Below are 20,000 nucleotides of genomic sequence, written 5' to 3'. Positions count from 1 at the left end.
AGGGCCTGAAGGTCTAGACGCCACCCACAGAGATGGGGGAAGATTGGACTTCTTGCTGTGCAAAAGTCCTGCGGCATGGAGCAGGTAAGTATTGGGGGAGCTTGCGGAACTTGGTTCTTAGCAGGTTCCCTACAGGGGGTGCACAGGGGGGCAGGCCTGGGTATGCTCTGCATTGGCAAGGAATCACTATGTCTATGACAGAGACAGGATGATTCAATCTTTTTTCCCCAGTAATATGTGACCTCCCTGGTAAGTGTTACTTAGCTGGGCTGCTGGCGCTAGGTGTGGGATCTCTGTAAGAGGGGAGTCTTTTTCCCATGCTAAAAGGAGGTCTGTGACCTACCTAAAGGGCTTACCTGCCTGGGTGCCTGCGTTGCTCCGTCCTCCTCCATGTGTGATGGCCCCCGCCGACGCGCGTGCCCGAGATATAAACGACGTTTCCGTGGTGGGGGCGCGTCCCTGTGGGCGGCGAATCACAAATAAAGGAAGGGGAGGTCCTTCCATTAGCTGCCAAGAGCTCAGTGTCATCCTGAGCTAGAGGAGAGGAGGACACAGAGCGGAGCACGCCGAGGACACCCGGTGGCGAAAGGAAGAATTGCAGTTTTTCTAAAGACTGTCAAACCTACAGATAGGTTTTCTTTTCCTTTTTTCAGCAGATGGCTATTGGCAATACTTAGTGGGAGACAGAGTGGTTTCTTTTCCTCTTCAAAAAAAAAAAAAAAAAAAGAAAAAGAGAAGAAGGGAAAGAACTGCTGATCTCCCTTCTCAGTTTGGGCGTTAGTCTCTATCGCTCCCAAACCGACAGATCCCCTTAGCTACGTCTGTGGCTGGGTGATAGCAGGTGTACCTTGGTATTGTACCATGCCTTCTGGGTCAGAGGGTACAAAGGGTGGGGATTCCCCCGCAAAATCCGAGGGCTCAGACACGGCTATGCCGCTGCTCTCCCCACAGGACATATCAGGGCACGCCTTGATGGGACCTGGGGGATCTGGTGCTGGGGTTGATCCAGGTCAGTCCAACCCCGGCTTTGTCACTGAGAGAGTTCTTGTTGTTTCTTTAGGTGAACTAGAGAAAAGAATGGCAAAAAGGATAGCTAAAGCTATATCGGGTAGAAAGCGGACTAGGTCTCCGTCACCCGAGCAAGAACCCTCAGACACAGAAATCCTTTCCCTGGGGGAATTGGATAGACTTGACGCTTTGGACCAGGGTGGTTCAGAGATCGAGGATCTGGATACTGAGGGGTCTGGTTCAGCCTCCCAAGGGGAAAGTTTGTGGGTTCAGGCCTTAACGGACATGGTCCATGAGGCATTTAAGTTACCCATACCAGAACCTCAAGTATCGGCGGTTTCAGCTTTAGGCTCTTTAAGAACGCCTCAAAGCAACGCAGTTTTCCCGATCCATCCTCTACTCGAGGAGGTCATGTTTCAGGATTGGATTAAGCCAGATAGTCTTTTTACCACCTAAAAAATTCTCTGTTTTATATCCTATGGAGGAGAAATTCTCCAAAAGATGGGCGCCCCCGACGGTGGACGCAGCCATCTCCTATGTGAACAAATCTTTAACTTGTCCGGTGGAAAACGTACAGGTGTTTAAGGATCCGGTTGATAAACGCTTGGAAACATTACTGAAAGCCTCCTTTACTTCAGCAGGGGCGATATTTCAGCCCGCTGTGGCTGCTATTGGAATTACCCAAGCATTAACAGATAAGACTAAGCAAATGCTTAAACTTATCCCTGCCCAGCAGGCAGAGGAATTTTCGGATATACCGAGGGCTATACGCTTTACGGTGGATGCTATCAAGGACTCCATCCAGCAGGCATCACGTTTATCCTTATTTCTAATCCATATGAGAAGGCTCTTATGGTTGAAGAGTTGGGAGGCTGAGCCCCCATGCAAAAAGCTCCTGGTAGGGTTTCCCTTCCATGGAGGACGACTCTTCGGAGAAGATCTGGATAGATATATTCAGACTATATCAAGCGGCAAAAGCACTCTCTTGCCAGTCAAGAAGAAAGTCCGAGGGCCCGCGTTTAAGCGCCAGCCCTCCCCGGGACAGGGGCCCTCTAATACCAGACAGTATCGACGGCCTCCTGCAAGATCAGGCTTTAACAATAAGCCACAAGGCCAAGACACTGGGTTCAAGAAGCAGTGGTACCGCAAGCCTGCGAAGCCAGCCCCCAAGTCGGCCTTATGAAGGGGCGCCCCCACCCACGATGGTGGGGGGAAGGCTACGTCTCTTTGCAGAAGTTTGGGAGGCCAGCATTCCCGACTGCTGGGTACGGTCTTCCGTGGCCACGGGCTACAAACTAGAATTTTCAGAATTCCCTCCTCCTCATTACCAGGAGTCAAGAGTACCAGGCGACCCGGTGAAGGGAGCCGCGTTGATGGCGGCATTGAATCATCTGCTGTGCCAGAAGGTGATAGTAGAAGTACCAGTCCAGGAACAGGGCTTGGGGTTCTACTCCAACCTGTTTATCATCCCAAAGCCCAACGGCGATGTCAGGCCAATTTTGGACTTAAAGGGAGTAAATGCGTACCTAAAGGTCCGCTCATTCCAGATGGAAACTATTCGGTCAGCTGTCGCCGTGCTCCAGAAGGACGACTTCATGGCGTCCATAGACATAAAGGATGCTTACCTTCATGTGCCAATTTTTCAGCCACATCAGGTATTTCTACGCTTCTCGGGTGGCTCAGCGTCATTTCCAATTTGTGGCGCTCCCCTTCGGGTTGGCTACGGCCCCCCGGGTATTCACGAAGGTCCTAGCCCCAATCCTAGCCAATCTAAGGACCCAAGGGGTCACGGTTTCTAGCTTACCTGGACGACCTCTTGGTCGTAGACCACTCGTTTCCTGGCCTGGAACGAGCAGTCGCCCTCACGGTTCAGTACCTCGAGAGGTTCGGCTGGGTCCTAAATCGAGACAAATCAGCATTTCGGCCCACAAGGCAGCTGGAATATCTCGGCATGAGATTGGATACAGAACAACAGAAGGTGTTTCTACCTCTATTAAAGGTCAAGGCCATCAAAGAGCTAATACAAATAGTTCTGAGCAAGAGAAAGCCAACTGTTCGCCTATGTATGCGGCTACTAGGCAAGATGGTGGCCACCTTCGAGGCGGTACCGTATGCTCAGAGCCACACTCGCATCCTGCAGGCAGCCATCCTGTCAGCATGGAGCAAGAGGCCTCAGGCCTTGGAGATTCCTTTGCCACTCTCACCAAGAGTCCGGCAAAGTCTATCTTGGTGGTTAAACCCTCAGAATCTCCTGAAGGGAAAGACGTTCAGTCCTGTGACCTGGAAGATAGTAACCACAGACGCCAGCCTGATCGGCTGGGGAGCAATTTTGGATGGTTGCACTCGCCAGGGCACTTGGGCAGCGGCAGAGAAGCAGTTGCCCATCAATATCTTGGAGCTCAGAGCTGCCCGGCTAGCCCTCAGGGCTTGGACGTCCAAACTGCAGGGGTTCCCGGTGAGAATACAATCGGACAATGCCACGGCGGTGGCATACATAAATCACCAAGGGGGAACCAAGAGTCAAGCCGCTCAGAAAGAAGTGAGCTTGATTTTCTTGTGGGCAGAAGCCCATGTGCCCTGCATATCGGCTATATTCATTCCCGGAGTGGACAACCTACAGGCGGACTTCTTAAGTCGCCAGACTCTATTGCCGGGGGAGTGGTCTCTGCATCCACAGGTCTTTCAGACACTCTGCCAGGAGTGGGGAGTGCCGGACGTGGATATCATGGCATCGAGACTAAACAAGAAGCTAGACAGGTTCATGTCCCGCACAAGGGATCCCAGAGCCTGCGGAACCGATGCGTTAGTTTGCCCTTGGCATCAGTTCAAACTTCTTTATGCATTTCCCCCGCTCCAGTTACTACCCCGCCTGCTGCGCAGGATCAGGGTGGAGCACATACCAGTCATCCTGGTAGCTCCAGCATGGCCCAGAAGGGCATGGTATTCACTAATCCTGAAGATGGTAGTGGGAGACCCTTGGACTCTTCCTCTACGGCCAGACCTGCTATCGCAAGGTCCGATCCTCCACCCTGCCTTACGGCATCTAAATTTGACGGCCTGGAAGCTGAATCCCTGATTCTCAGGGGTAGAGGTCTGTCTCAGAAAGTAATCTCTACCCTAATCAGAGCCAGGAAACCGGTCTCTAGGGTGATTTATTACAGGGTCTGGAAGGCCTATGTAGGCTGGTGTGAGTCCAAGCGATGGCTTTCTCGCAAATTTACCATCGATAGAGTATTAAGTTTTCTCCAGCTAGGAGTGGATAAAGGACTGGCATTAAGCACAATCAAGGGACAGATTTCAGCTTTGTCAGTGTGGTTTCAGCGGCCGCTGGCCACCCACTCGCTAGTTAAGACCTTCCTTCAAGGGGTCTTACGTATTAATCCTCCAGTTAAATCCCCGATTTGTCCGTGGGATTTAAATCTTGTTCTGTCAAGTTTACAGAAACAACCTTTTGAGCCGTTGGCTGAAATTCCTTTGGTTTTACTAACAAGGAAGTTAGTATTTTTGGTCGCCATAGTTTCCGCCAGAAGAGTATCGGAAATGGCAGCCTTATCCTGTAAGGAACCATATCTTATTTTACATAAGGACAAGGTCGTTCTCCGCCCTCATCCTTCCTTCCTACCGAAGGTTATATCCAGTTTTCATCTAAACCAGGATTTGGTATTGCCATCCTTCTTCCCTAAACCTACTTCCAGAAAGGAAGGGTTGCTGCATACCTTGGATATTGTCAGGGCCATGAAGGCCTATCTTAAAGCTACAGAGAAGATCCGGAAAACAGATGTGTTGTTCATTTTACCGGATGGGCCCAAGAAGGGGCAGGCAGCTGCAAAATCCACCATCTCGAGATGGATTAAACAGTTAATCACTCAGGCCTACGGCTTGAAAGGGTTGCCTCCTCCGTTATCATTAAAGGCTCATTCTACTAGGGCCATGGGCGCCTCCTGGGCAGCACACCACCAGATCTCTATGGCTCAAGTTTGCAAGGCGGCAACCTGGTCTTCTGTCCACACGTTTACAAAATTCTACCAGTTGGACGTAAGAAGGAATACTGATACAGCCTTTGGGCAGGCAGTGCTGCAGGCTGCAGTTTGAGACCCTCGGATTCCGGGGGCTCCCTTTTGAGTTGAATTTAAAAATTATTTTTCTCAACTAAGTTGGATTTATTATGATTTGAGTATATCTCTAAATTAAATCCTTTTGTCTTGGGAAGATGTTCTCCCTCCCCTCATTGTAAGCATTGCTTTGGGACATCCCACATAGTAATGAATATGCCGCTCTGTGTCCCGTGATGTACGAGAAAGAAAAAGGGATTTTTAATACAGCTTACCTGTAAAATCCTTTTCTTGGAGTACATCACGGGACACAGAGCTCCCACCCCTCTTATGGGAAACATTTTGGGAGGCATACTGCTTGCTACAAAACTGAGGTACTCCTCCTATGGGAGGGGGTTATATAGGGAGGGGCACTTCCTGTTTGAGATTGCCAGTGTCCATCACCTGAAGGTACTCCATATAACCCACATAGTAATGAATATGCCGCTCTGTGTCCCGTGATGTACTCCAAGAAAAGGATTTTACAGGTAAGCTGTATTAAAAATCCCTTTTTTGCAATGCCTCATTCCGTGTTCATGCTGTACGTTCCCGATTCCTACCACCTCATTTGGTATACCATGCTGTACGTTCCCGATTCTACCACCTCATTCAGTGTATCATGCTGTATGTTCTCTATTCCTACCACCTCATTCGGTATACCATGCTATACATTCCCTATTCCTACCACCTCATTCGGTATACCATGCTATACGTTCCCTATTCCTACCGCCTCATTTGGTATACCATGCTGTACGTTCCCGATTCTACCACCTCATTCAGTGTATCATGCTGTATGTTCTCTATTCCTACCGCCCCATTCGGTATACCATGCTGTATATTCCCACCATTCCATTCAGTATACCATGCTATACGTTCCCTATTCCTACCGCCTCATTTGATGTACCATGCTGTATGTGCCCTACTCCCACTGCCTCATTTCCTATGCCATGCTGAATACCACCTATTTTGCACTGCCTGATTCTGTTTACCTTGCTGTACACTGCTTATTCTGTAACGCCTCATTCCGTATGATGTACACTTCTATTCCCACTGCCTCATTTAATGTACCATTCTGTATGTTGCCTCTTCCCACTGCCTCATTTGTTATGCCATGCTGAATGTTCCCTATTCTGCAACTCCTCATTGCATATACCATGCTGTACGCTCCCTATGCCCACTGCCTCATTCGGTGTACCATGCTGTGTATTTCCGATGACCGCTGTCTCATTCCGTATTCTATGCTGTATGTTCCTTGTTCTACATCATCTCATTTCATACACCATGCTGTACATTCCCCATGGAGAAACTAAATGCATGAAGGGGGCATCTCTGTATATAGCTGAACCCTGTTCATCCTAATTCAATGGAATGCCAGACAGCCAACATCTAAGGAGATCAATACATTTGTTCAACAGTATAAGTTGGTAAAAGCGTTAATCGGCTGTGTTTAGGTATTTTAACATCTCATTATAACGCAAAAAGGATTATTATTATCCTGTCTTGTTGCTTTCACAGGGAACTTGGGAACTTCAGTATTGTTCTTTGATACCATTCCCAAGCAAATGCGTAAAGCAAAATTGTACAAGGTGTCCTTTAATGAATGCAGCAGGCTGCCTGGTCTTATACTCGCCTTCGTCCTCGATCTGGTGTTCTTCATTGTGTGTTCTTGCCAGGCATGGCACAACCCTTCCTCTGAAAACATTGCCAGTTCTTCAGGCTGCGTGTTGTGGTCTATTCCATTACTATGTGAAGAGACGTGCTCTGCATGACCACTGGAGGCCACCAGAACTATGGCTCTCCCCTTAGGAATGAGTGGGATTGTGGTACGATGAAGACAACTTGTCTCCTGATGGGGCCACACAGTGAAGATCACTGAATTGAGGGTTAGGGTGAGTATAAAAGACTAGGTGGACTGGAATTGTTGGATACCTTAAAGTAGTAGCCCCCAAACTGTGGCCTGGAGGCCAGATGCGGGTCTTTGCTTGCTTTTACCTGGCTCTTGGGACACTATTTCATCCAATGACACCAACAAATGGGTTTCACAATTCCTCCCAAGATACCAATAATGCAGCACAATTTCTAACAATTACACCAGCAATGGGGCACAGTTTCTCCCAGTGAAACCAGCAATAGAGGGCCAATGTTGGGGTACAATTCCTTTCACAGACTTTTAAAATGTTGAGGAGTTTTTGTCATATTTTAGCATCTCTGACCTCACATATTTCTTTCCCTGTGTCACCTATACAAGATATGAGGGTTGTGGTTGTCCTTGGGACAGAAAGGCATGGCCAGCAATGAAAACGTCATTTTTAACTCTTATGCCGCGTACACACGATCATTTTTCGGCATGAAAAAAACGTTGTTTTAAAAAAAATGTCAGTTAAAATGATTGTGTGTGGGCTTCACATCATTGTTCGGCTTCTGAAAAACTGCAACATTTTTTTTCGAGCATGCTGCATTTTTTACGACGTTTTAAACAATGTCGTTTTTCTGGTTGTAAGAAATGATCGTGTGTGGGCTTAAACGACATTAAAAACCCGCGCATGCTCAGAAGCAAGTTATGAGACGGGAGCGCTCGTTCTGGTAAAACTACCGTTCATAATGGAGTAAGCACATTCATCACGCTGTAACAGACAGTAAAGCGCGAATCGTCTGTTACTAACAGGAATTCAGCTAAAGCAGCCCAAAGGGTGGCGCCATCCGCATGGAACTTCCCCTTTATAGTGCCGTCGTACGTGTTGTACGTCACCGAGCTTTGCTAGAGCATTTTTTTTAAACGATGGTGTGTGGGCAACGTTGTTTTAATGATGAAGTTGGAAAACCGTCCTTTTTTTCTACATGCCGAAAAATGATCGTGTGTACGCGGCATAAGTCACTCAAAATGTTTTAGTGTCTCTACCCCTCTTGGAGAAATTTCATATTCTTTCCTGTCCTGACAGGAAGTATCAGTAAACCTCCCCTACAAGGGCATAATAAAATCTTGATGTGGGTTCAACCCCTTCCCAGCTCTATTCAAAGTAAATAACGTTATGGCCGTTTTTGGGCTTTGAAGTATAACTAAAATTTTTTTTTTTGTAGGTTTTTTTTGTTTTGTTTTTGGATAGTGGAGAGAGATTAGAATGCCTGTCAGTTTTTTTTTCTTTTCTTTTTTTGTCTGTGCCTCCGAGTTTGCATCTTTTTTTTGTCATGTTTACTGTTATCACCGAAAGTGAAAGAAAATCCCATATTTTGGGTTGCCACCACAACAAGTATGGAGTAGAAATCTAATACGGACTCTAGTTCCGGTTAAAACCAGGGATAATGTCACTTTGGAGGGATTTCCTCTCGCACTTCCTGTTCTTTTTATGAGAGTGAAATCTCCCCAATAAGACACAGTTGGCAAAAAGTGTCTAACTCTCCCTTACTCTATCCAAAATGTAAAAATAAAGTTTTGCTTTTAGTTCTACTTTAAATCTCAAAGCCAAAGCTTTGTTTTGAACAAGGGTAGGTAAAAACATAAATTGAAGCATTGATAAAACCTGTGTTGCCATCTACGTGTGTTATCTGGAAAAAAAAAACGGATTCCTCCTCTATTGAATTGTATTGTTTGCCCTAAAGCTGTAAAGCGATGCGCAAATTGTTGGCACTATATAAATCCTGTATAGTAATAATAATCTCTTGTGTTTTTTGTATTTTTATTTAGTTTGTCCATTTCCAGCGGAGACAGTCGGGATCCGTGACCTCAGCCCAACTGATGTGTCCCTTTCATGGTCTTTACCTGGCACTTATACTTCCATTAATCTCCTATGTGAGACTGAAATCAGGAAAACACATGGACAGGTGGAAAAGGTAATATGTTTCTCCTTAGCACTGTATAATCATCCCCCTGTGGTCATTGTTCAGTTATTGGTTACTTGTAGTAACAAATTTTACCACAATCAGAATTAATGGACAATCAGACATGTCAGCCTAAAAAAATGTAACTAAAGTGTATGAAAAAACGTTTTTTATTTTTTTTCTGCCTGCTATCACGCCGATAATTTGGTTGAGAGCTGGTCCTCCTGGCTCAAGATCTTTAGTATGAAAACCCCAATCTGACCAAAACAAGTATGCTGGACAAAAGTGTAGACTGACTTCACTGGCTACTTGATGGGGCTCATCTCACTACACAGTGAAGCCAGGAACAGGATGACAACTACAAAGCTTGCATCCGTAAAAAATGCATTAAGCACTGCAGCTTAGTTTTAGTTGCGTGTGTATGTGTGTGTGTGTGTGTGTGTGTGTGTGTATATATATATATATAATATACATACATTTATACATTATAAAATCACTTTTTATTTTTTACAGCGTAACATTACATTGAAAGGAGCAGACAATACATTCTACACTTATCATCTAAACAACCTGCATCCATTCACCAACTATTATTTTCGCGTTCGATGTTCATCATATGATCATTTCTGGAAATGGAGCAACTGGACCAAAGAAAAGAATCACAAGACTTTGGCAGCAGGTACACTGCATATAGTATATATTTTCCTTAGGACCCCAGGATGCTGTGTTAGTTAAAGTGTAAGTGTGTGTGTGGGTGTGTGTGTGTGTGTGTATATATAAATATATAGGACCTCACGTTTTTGTAAATTTATTATATCTTTTCATGTGACAACACTGAAGAAATGACACTTTGCTACAATGTAAAGTAGTGAGTGTACAGCTTGTATAACAGTGTAAATCTGCTGTCCCCTCAAAATAACTAAACACACAGCCATTAATGTCTAAACCGCTGGCAGCAAAAGTGAGTACACCCTTAAGTGAAAATGTCAAAATTGGGCCCAATTAGCCATTTTCCCTCCCCGGTGTGATGTGACTCTTTAGTGTTACAAGGTCTCAGGTGCAAGTTGGGAGCAGGTGTGTTAAATTTGGTGTTATCGCTCTCACTCTCTTATACTGGTCACTGGAAGTTCAACATGGCACCTCATGGCAAAGAACTCTCTGAGGATCTAAAAAAAAATGATTGTTCTATGTAAAGATGGTCTAGGCTATAAGAAGATTGCCAAGACCCTAAAACTGAGCTGCAGAACAGTGGCAAAGACCATACAGTGGTTTAACAGGACAGTCTCCACTCAGAACAGGCCTCGCCATGGTTGGCTAAGGAAGTTGCGTGCACATGCTCAGCATCATATTGAGAGGTTGTGTTTGGGAAATAGATGTAGGAGTGCTGCCAGCATTGCTGTAGAGGTTGAATGGGTGCAGGGCGTCAGCGTGTCAGTGCTTAGACCATACGCTGCACACTGCATCCAATTGGTCTGCATGGCTGTCATCCCAGAAGGAAGCCTCTTCTAAAGATGGTGCACAAGAAAGCCCACAAACTGTTTGCTGAATACAAGCAGACGAAGGACATGGATTACTGGAACCATGTTCTGTGATCTGATGTGACCAAGATAAACTTATTTGGTTCAGATGGTGTCAAGCATGTGTGGCGGCAACCAGGTGAGGAGTACAAAGACAAGTGTGTCTACAGTCAAGCATGGTGGTGGGAGTGCCATGGTCTGGGGCTGCATGAGTGCTGCCGGCACTGGGGAGCTACAGTTCATTGAGGGAACCATAAATGCCAACATGTACTGTGACATACTGAAGCAGAGCATGATCTCTTCCCTTCGAAGACTGGGCCACAGGGCAGTATTCCAACATAACGACCCCAAACACACCTCCAAGATGACCACTGCCTTGCTAAATAAGTTGAGGGTAAAGGTGATGGACTGGCCAAGCATGTCTCCAGACCTAAACCCTATTGAGCATCTGTGGGGCATCCTCAAATTGACATTAATGGCTGTGTGTTGAGATGGCAATGATGGGGCACTATTCTTCCAATGTCATATTTTTACTCCCATTTGACATTGGAGCATTTACTACTTCTCCTGGCCACTCCAGTCCCAAAAGTCTGAAGGACATTAAACCAGCTCTTGAAAGTTTTTGGAGACTCCTGGTCTATAGCCTAAATTTGTATTTTCACTTTTGCTGCCAAATTTGAGAAACGCCTACTATATGGTTGCTATGTGTTCCCATTCACACTACATAGAACAATTACTAATTGTAATGTTCAGAATACCTTGCAATGTGCAATTGGGGGGCAGACTGAGGGGATTTTTTTTAAAACTGCATCAACATGTTCCACCTAATTCTTGAGATCCTTAACCCTTTGTTAGGACAGACAAAGTGCACATCTAGTTTACAACTGATGAGATCTGCCAGCACAGGGTTAATTATGGTAAGCTTAACTCCCCAGACCCCTCATTAACATTGCATAAAAGCAAAAGTTAAGTAGGATATTTAAGCAAGTAAAAAGGAAAGTAGCTATATATATATATCTTTTTTTTTTTTTTTTAAGTTATGCTATGTAAATAAGGACAAATTCGGTGTTGTCCTAGTTTGGCAGCAAAAGTGGAAATTAACTGTAAAGCCATTGGCAAAGCCCAAGAATCATAGTTTACTCTTAAATATTTTAGTTGTTGGCATTATCCAACAACCCCCCCAATCTCAACTGTTATAATGAATCTATTTTGTATTTGTGTATCTGCCATTATTAGAATTGTGTTTTTTGAACTTAACAGCACCTTCAAGAAAGCTGGATATCTGGGCAGAACGGACACACTCCCCGGAAAGCTGTTCTATAGCAGTCTATTGGAAGGTATTTCTGAAAGTTTGTTATCTTGTATCATGGTTACAATGCTTTGGAGTTTTCCAAACACAACTCTGGCCTATCTCCGATCACTGACTGTATACAGATTGTGTGTGCACGTTATTTTGTAATCTCCTAGATGATGACGTATTAGCATGGTTCTCTGCCAGTTCCCTAAAACTTTGCTTGAAGATATTTATTAAGGTATTATCATGTGTAGTCATTGCACACTGGCATTTGGGCCATTCTTTCCAGGGTAGGGTTTTTACAACATACAGTACGTGAACTCTAAAGTAAACCTGTCAGGTAGAGGTTGAAGTCATACATGGTGAAAGCTCCTAATCATATGATTGTGCAAATGTCAACATTTCCTGCAAAAGCCAAGTTTGGCCATATCTCCTCGTACCTCCTTTTACTTGAAAGGAATGGGCAGGCTGTTTGGATGATTGGTAGAAGGAATTGCTCTCCTATGGATGGATTTTATCATATGCTCAGTTTTAGATGTCAAGACTTGTGAAATGTTGATTTGTAACAAGAATTGCATGTATACAAACTCAAGAGTTCATGAGATCTTCATCCTCTCTTAAAGTAGACCTATAGGCAAAACTTTTTTCATTTTGGATAGAGTAAGATTTTTTTTTTGCCATCTATGTCGCAGCGGGGACATTTACCTTCACTTCCTGTCACATAGCAAAAACGGGCGTTCTCTGCAAATTAAGAGAATCCTTTGGGGGGCTCCTCAGGTCACCAGAACTAGTGTCCTCCTTGGAAGATTTCTCCTATATTTTCTGGGGACAACACGAAATTTGGGCTTTTCCTTTTACTTTTAATGATAATGGTAAACAAGACAAATGGAGAGGGTGATGGTCATGTGCTCTAATTTCTCTCCAATCTGTACAAAACTTAAAAAAAAAAGTTTTGCCTTTTAGTTATACACTTGCCGCCAAATCACGTGAAGCACCCTCTAGTTAGCTAAAGGTTAGATTGTTCTATAGAGTAGGATAGGCTGACCAATCATCCCTGGTTTCCGGGGACAGTCCCCGTATTGAGGACACTGTCCCCGGACCAAGCGTGTCCCCGGTTTTGTCCCCGGATTGGATTTGAACAGGGGCTGGGGCAATTTCAAATACAGTCAGTGCAGAATTGATATGTGCCCCTTTCTGATGACCATGTGCTGGTCGAAGTGGAGGGAATATTTCTTCAGTTTCGGGAGCATGCCCATTCAGCTCCTTTTGCATGTTCTTCTGCCTTGGCTCAAGTCCCAGTCATCTGCCTGCTTATCTCCTTGCCTTCCTTGGCATAATGATCTTCCTCCACACCCCACCCAGTAGTATCTGGGGCCTGGAGAGTAAGACTTGACAGGGTGTGAGGTGGGCGGCGATGGGCAGAGAGTCGCTGATTGCCGCCATTACTAGTAAAAAAAAATACGTCCCTGAATTTCATTTAAAAAATCTGGTCACCATAGAGTAGGAAAATGTAAGCAGGCCTAGCTGGTGACTAGGCCTGTTTTGTTTTCATTCAGGGCTGGGAGTGGCTCAGGGCAGGGCTGGGTGACTCACAGGTAGCATCATTGTCGTCACCTCCCTGTTCTTTCTAGAAGGTGCTAGAAAGAGAGGAGTGGAGAGGTGGAGCTGCCTGGGGTATTCTGAAGAGCCTTTAAAAATCCAAAACTTGGATTGGCAGGGGGCAGGCCTCCTTAAATTCCCAGGGTCAGCCTAGTTGGGGGGAGTTGTCAGGTGGAAGAGCTGGAGGGAGTGGGAGAGTGTGGATGCTGTCAGGGCCTACAGGGAGCTCCCCAGTCTGACCTGGGCTTGGGTGCATCCAAGAGGAGAGAACACTGCTAAGAGACTCCAGGGAGGACAATGGGTCACAGCCAGGAGGGCTGGTGAGTGAAGCACAGTCGGGAGGACTGGGGAGGCATGCCTGAGAGAACTGGGATTTTGAAATAGGTGCAGAACCAGAAGAGTGGATTGTGGGAAGGGCAGTGGAAAGAGGTTGCTGCAGCCAGGCTGGCTGGCTGGGCCTGAAGAGAGCTATCTGGGATCAGTAGCTGGGTAGAGGACAGATGGCACCAGAGCTATTTCTACACCATAGGGACCCGGAGCCCCTGCCCGCAAAAGGCAGTTCACTGAGGCCTGGCTGGGTTAGTGTCAGGCCTAACTAGGGTTGTCCCGATACCGATACTAGTATCGGTATCGGGACCGATACTGAGCATTTGCGCGAGTACTTGTACTCGCGCAAATGCTCCCGATGCCAGATCCGATACTTTTTTTTTTTCACCCAGTCGAGAGCCGCAGGCTAGCAGGCGGAGGGCTGACTGAAAGGGGCGGAGAGCGGGCTGAGAGGGGGTGGCTAGCAGGCAGAGGGCAGACTGAAAGGGGCGGAGTGCGGCAGCTAGCAGGCGGAGAGCGGACTGAGTGGGCGGAGAGGGGGCGGCGAGCAGGCGGAGAGCTGACTGAGGAGGCGGAGAGCAGAGCAGTCCTCTGGTATGTAAAACATGCTACTACATACCACTAATGGAGGAGAGCTGCTTCTGCTGCCGCTGCCGCCGTCTAGTTCATCAGCGCTCGGGGGAACATACATACCAGCTTTCATTTGAATAGCTGTGTGTTCCCCCTCGCACGTCGTCATAAATAGCCCCTCCCCCTTGTCCGGGGACTTTGATAGACAGATAACCCGTCCCAGGATTGGACAGGTGATCTGTCTGTCAAAGTGCCTGGACAAGGGGAGGGGCTATTTATGACGCGCGGCGGGGAACACACAGCTATTCAAATGAAAGCTGGTATGTATGTTCCCCCGAGCGCTGATGAACTAGACGCGGAGGCTACAGCAGTGACCAGCAGCAGGTCAGCTTTAATCATATATAAATAAAATAGGCCTAACTTTATCTATGGGAACAGGACAAAGTGTGCTAGTGATATAATATAATGTTTACATTGCACACCATTCTTCCACTTTTGTTTTCACTTTTATTTTTCTTTCAAACAATGCAGCAGTGTGCTGCAATCAGCAGCTCCAAAAACAGATAGCATGGGACAAGCTGTGCTTTGGGAAACCCCCAAAGCAAAAACTTCAAATTACCACCCATAAAACAAAAGGGGGGGGGGGCAGCTATTTTCTTGCAGTTAATCAGTGTGCCATAATAACTCATCCATCAGGGTTCATTGGGCAAATGATTTTCACAGCAGATGCAGTGTCAGTCAGAATCGTTCATGCCCTGTAAGACCAGAGCCTGACTAAGCTGTCAATCGCTGGGGAATGCAGGCCCAGCAGCTTTCCTATTTAGTGCCCTGCAGGTGCTGTGCATTTGGGGACATACGGCTGCATTTGGGGACCAATGGATACATTTTTAAAAAAGTATCGGTATTCGGTATCGGCGAGTACATGAAAAAAAGTATCGGTACTTGTACTCGGTCCTAAAAAAGTGGTATCGGGACAACCCTAGGCCTAACCATGTGGTGCCAGCTGGTCCGGAAATCTGCAGCAAGTGAAGTGCTAGAGGAGTGAAGGGAAAGAGGTCTTAAGCAAGAGTTGTGCTGGGAAGAAGATTGGAGTGTATATACAGGAGTGAATACAGTAGTCCCAAGAAAGTTACACTGAATCTTTCTGGGTATCCCATTATTTACCATTCCCATCCAAGTTCAATCCTCTCAATAAAAAAACAAAGCTTATGGACTGTTCTATGTCTCAGAGTGCCTGAGAGATGGATGCTGGGCTGAGCAGGGTGATGGGTGAACCACAATAATCAGCTACCCCTACGGCGGCATAGCTACACATATACCTGGTAGGTCATTTGACCTCAAGTGGTTGCACTTTTTTATAGCCGACCGTCGGCTCTCTTTTAATAGCAACCAAAGTGGCTAACTAGCCACTCAATTTTTATTGCAAGCAGCGGGAGACTGTCACCCCCACCTTCCACATCTCTCGGCCTCTCATGTTCCATCAGGAGGCCCAAGCTACTAGCCGGCTAGTCAGAGACCCATACAAAGCTGCAATCGACTTTGATCAGGTCTCTGGTATATTAACCTGGAACATTTGATAGAATGTTCAAAGTTAAAGTGGTTGGAAAGGATGCATTCCATGCATAAAGGTATGAAAAACTTCTGCGTGCTGCTCCCCCACAGCCCCCCAATACTCGGAGTATTGGGTAAGTAAAATTACTTTTTATGGTGTAGATCAGTGGTCTCTAAACTGCGGCACGGGGGCCAGATGCAGCCCTTTGTTTTGATTTAATTTGGTGTCACTATTTTCATCCACTAATAACAATGAAGAGACGCAATGCCTCCCAATGATGCCAACAATGGGGCACAATTCCTCCCAATGACACCAATGATGGGATACAGTTCCGCCTACTGATGCCAAAGATGGGGCTTCGTATAATCCCACTGATGTCATGTCGGGAACTTTTCTACTCCCAATGGCCACAGTCGCCCCCCCCCCCCCTCCTCAAGTCTGAAGGAAAGTAAACTGGCCCTTTGTTTAGAAATTTTGGAGACCCCTGTCCTAGATATAAGCAAGAATCTAGCCACTGCAGTTCGGGGGAAGCCCCACTACAAGGGAGGATATTTATTTACCCCGGAGATGGGTTTTAAGTGTAGTAGCTGCTTGCAACCAATAAGAATCGCTCTTGTACTGGTGTGATTTCAGTGTGTAAATTCTAGTGTATATGGGCAAAATAAGAAAAAATGCACATAGTTCGTCTCCACAATACATGCCGATTTTGCCACATTTTATCCCTTTAAAAAAAAACTAAGTACAGATAAGTAACCGTTATCCTGCCAGAAAATCCTAAACCTCTTTCTCTGCTGCCCAAGCAGGGTTATGGTGCGTGAAGATTACGTTATGGGATGTTTATTTACTTATTTACTGTATTTTATGATTAATTGAAGATGCATTTGATATTATTGCTCATTCAGTGAGCGCCACATTTATCTTTATATAATTATCATTCCTGCCTGAATTCTCCCTTTTGGATTACAGAATATCTTCCCGTTATATTACAGCAATGAAAAGAGGAGGATTTCTGTAGTCCAGCCCAAGAGAACGTAGGCAGGGCTCACAACAGCTCATTAAAGGGAATTGGGAGCTCACTGGGGTTCTGTCAGAATCAACAGGTCTTTTCTGTACTTTAGCTGATGAGTTCTTTCAAGAATCCGGGTATGGATATTTTTTATACATAGTAGCATGGGCTAGCTTGGAGCAATTTATATACCCCCTGGAAGCTGTTAATCACTGTAGATGGCACTGCTTCTTTGGTGATTCCCAACAGCTTACAGGTCTCATGCCAAGCTGATGCCCTGCTTACTGGACCCAGGAGTTTGTCTATTTGCCACGGGAGCCATTCAGAGAACACTTTACATTTTCTCAATGATTAAAAAGCATTCTCTGATTGGATGAGGTGGGGATCGTGACGTCACTACCCCTTGTCTCCTGTGCTTACTATGCAACAGGGCAGCCGCTCTGCACTGGACCTGGAAGCTAGTGGAGATCACTGAAATAGCGTTGTCTACTACAGTGATTTTAAGCTTCTAGGAGCATTAGCCATGTATAGTATATACATAGTTGCATTGCTCTAACCTGTAACTATGTAAAAATATCTATTCCTGGAATTCAGCTTTAATGCATCAAATATACTTATAAAAGTAGGTTTTGTTGGCAATGAATTGGTTTAGCTAAGGTAACTTGAAATGTGTGTTTGTTTTGCAGCATTTACGGCCTTATGAAGCCAATGGAGAAGTGACCTCCTATAACATAGAGTGGAAGCCTCTCCACAGTAACGAGAAGTTCCAGCATGTCCGACTGTCTGGGGAGTCCAACAGAACCCAGATAAGCCTTCCTGCTGGAGATAACGGGGATTATGAAATAATTGTAACTGCCCTCAATTCAGCTGGATCATCACCACCTTCAAGTATGACCACTGTCCAACTGCCCAGTGGTAAGTGCATCTGTTTTGACTTGATCTCTGTCACAAAAGAGAAACGTGTTTACACAAATTTTTTAATACATTGTTACAGTCAATCCAGTGTACCTACAGATAGATAAAATAGGTTGGGGGATCACACGTTTTGTAGACCTGGGTCAACAAAGTGTGCAACGGGTAGATTATGCAGTATATCAGCCTACCATAAAGCAAATGTGGTTTTGGAATGGTAAGTTGGAAGAGTGAACTGACTTTGGTCAGGGTCAAGTTATTTAAATACATTTTTTTTTTTAATTCTTTTATTTTCAAGTAGAAAAGACAGTACGGCTGTCGACCGGTACAAAATACATACAGCGTCAGCAGCTAGTATAGGTCACACAAAGAGATAAAAAACAAGAAGGGGGTCACCAAACTAAATTGACATAAACACTTCAGTAAAGTATTGTTGACAAGGCATAAATGGTAGGTCAGAGATACCGGAGCCGAATATGAGGCCTTAGAGACAACCAAAAGGATGATTATACGACCAATAACCTCTATAAATGCAGATGGTGCTATACTATACAGTAACATTTTGTATTTTAATAACAGTTTGGGGGGGCAGAGCAAATCAACAGCCAGATGGGCCCGGATAAAAGGCCCACATAGCTATCGGCGTCCACAGGATAGTGCAGTTTCAAAGTGAAAAAGTCCATTATTGGATGATAGCTAAGGGGAAAGGACATCAGCAAAAAGAGAGGAGGGGGAGAGAAAGAGGAGAAGGCCGAGAACCGACCCTTAGAGAAGGGGGGGGGAAAGAACAAGAGAATAGAATAACAAAAAGGTGTGAGAGTATTCCCCGACCAGGAGGCAAGGTATTTAAATACATTTGAGGGGGACAAGGGGGGATTTGGTGTTTAAATGTGGGAAGGAATGGTAGGAGAGAAAAAGAGGACGACGGCTTCCTGAGCTTCGGCTTTCCTGGTGACAACTTTCTCCATTTACTGTCTTCTTAAAATGACCAAGTTAAATGCTCAAAATATGTGCTTACTAAAAATGCATCATATGCTTTAACATATGTTGGTGTCATTTTAAGACCTGTTCAATATCTTTAAATCAACAGTTTTTCATTAAACAGGTCTGTTTTTCATTATACAGTTACTTGTTTAGGCACTTTTTATGGAGTGACAACACTTGGTCCCCATTTTCTAAATGTTCTCCTGCATTGTCGCTGTGTCATTTAGACTTCAGATGGAGAGTAAAAGGGGCTTCCACACCCATGGTTGGACACAGGAACATTGTTGCCACCATCAAGAAACCTGCTCTAAGAAAGGTTTTGAGGCCATTGATGGGGTTACATGTACTAAAGACAATAAGAGGCTAATGGGGTACTGCAGGAGATCACCAGAGCTAAGATACCACAAAGACTTAAAAAGAAGGGTGAAAATAAGCAACTGTACTGTATAAAACAAAAAACATTTATTTAGAGTTTCCATTTACAATTTTGGCTTTTCTTTCTTTATAGATGTTGAGGTGGAGAAGGCAGTTGGAGACAGCAGTGGCATTAACATCACTTGGAGTCCGGATTCCAACTTCAGCTGTGGTCACATTGTGACATGGGTTCCGTCCTTTCATCTTCAAAGGGCAGACCTGCAGTGGAAGAGGTTTTCATCACATGTGACAAGTGCTTTCATCCACACAGGTAAGTTGAAACGTAATTGATGGACATATCAGAAATATGAAATCATACAGTGCCTTGAAAAAGTTTTCACACCCCTTGAAATTTTCCACATTTTGTCATGATACAATCAAAAACGTAAATGTATTTTATGTGATAGACCAACACAAAGTGGCACATAATTGTGAAGTGGAAGATAAAAAGGATGAATGTTTTTTTTTTTTGTTTTGTTTTTTTTTACAAATATCTGAACAGTGTACGTGCATTTATATTCAGCCCCCCTGAGTCAATACTTAGTAGAACCACCTTTCGCTGCAATTACAGCTGCAAGTCTTGTTGGGGATGTCTCTACCAGCTTTGTACATCTAGAATGACATTTTTGCCCATTCTTCTTTGCAAAATGGCTCAAGCTCTGTTATGCCGCGTACACACGACCGGTTTTCATGTCATGGCAAAAAAACGTTTTTCTCGACGTGATTCTTGTCAAGCCTGCCTTGCATACACACAATCGTAAAAAAAAAAAAAAATGCTCGAGCAAAGCGCGGTGACGTACAACACGTACAACGGCACTATAAAGGGGAAGTTCCATTTGAATGGCACCACCCTTTGGGCTGATTATGCAAATTTCCCTTCTCATAACTTGCTTCTAAGCATGCACATTTT

At 45.0% G+C, this 20,000-nt stretch overlaps 1 protein-coding gene across 1 annotated transcript in view; it reads left to right on the top strand.

Moving 5' to 3' along the window:
- Window positions 1-20,000, top strand: part of LIFR (LIF receptor subunit alpha) — a 134,673-nt gene that overhangs the window by 105,014 nt on the left and 9,659 nt on the right. The window contains exons 10-14 of the mRNA XM_040338585.1: window positions 8,782-8,927; window positions 9,429-9,594; window positions 11,693-11,769; window positions 17,467-17,695; window positions 19,185-19,361. Of these exons, the coding sequence (XP_040194519.1) occupies window positions 8,782-8,927; window positions 9,429-9,594; window positions 11,693-11,769; window positions 17,467-17,695; window positions 19,185-19,361 (795 nt within the window). The remainder of the gene's footprint in view (window positions 1-8,781; window positions 8,928-9,428; window positions 9,595-11,692; window positions 11,770-17,466; window positions 17,696-19,184; window positions 19,362-20,000) is intronic.

Source organism: Rana temporaria, chromosome 1 (assembly GCF_905171775.1).
Source record: "Rana temporaria chromosome 1, aRanTem1.1, whole genome shotgun sequence".
Classification (NCBI taxonomy): domain Eukaryota; kingdom Metazoa; phylum Chordata; class Amphibia; order Anura; family Ranidae; genus Rana; species Rana temporaria.
This window is presented reverse-complemented; position numbering and strand designations above follow the sequence as displayed.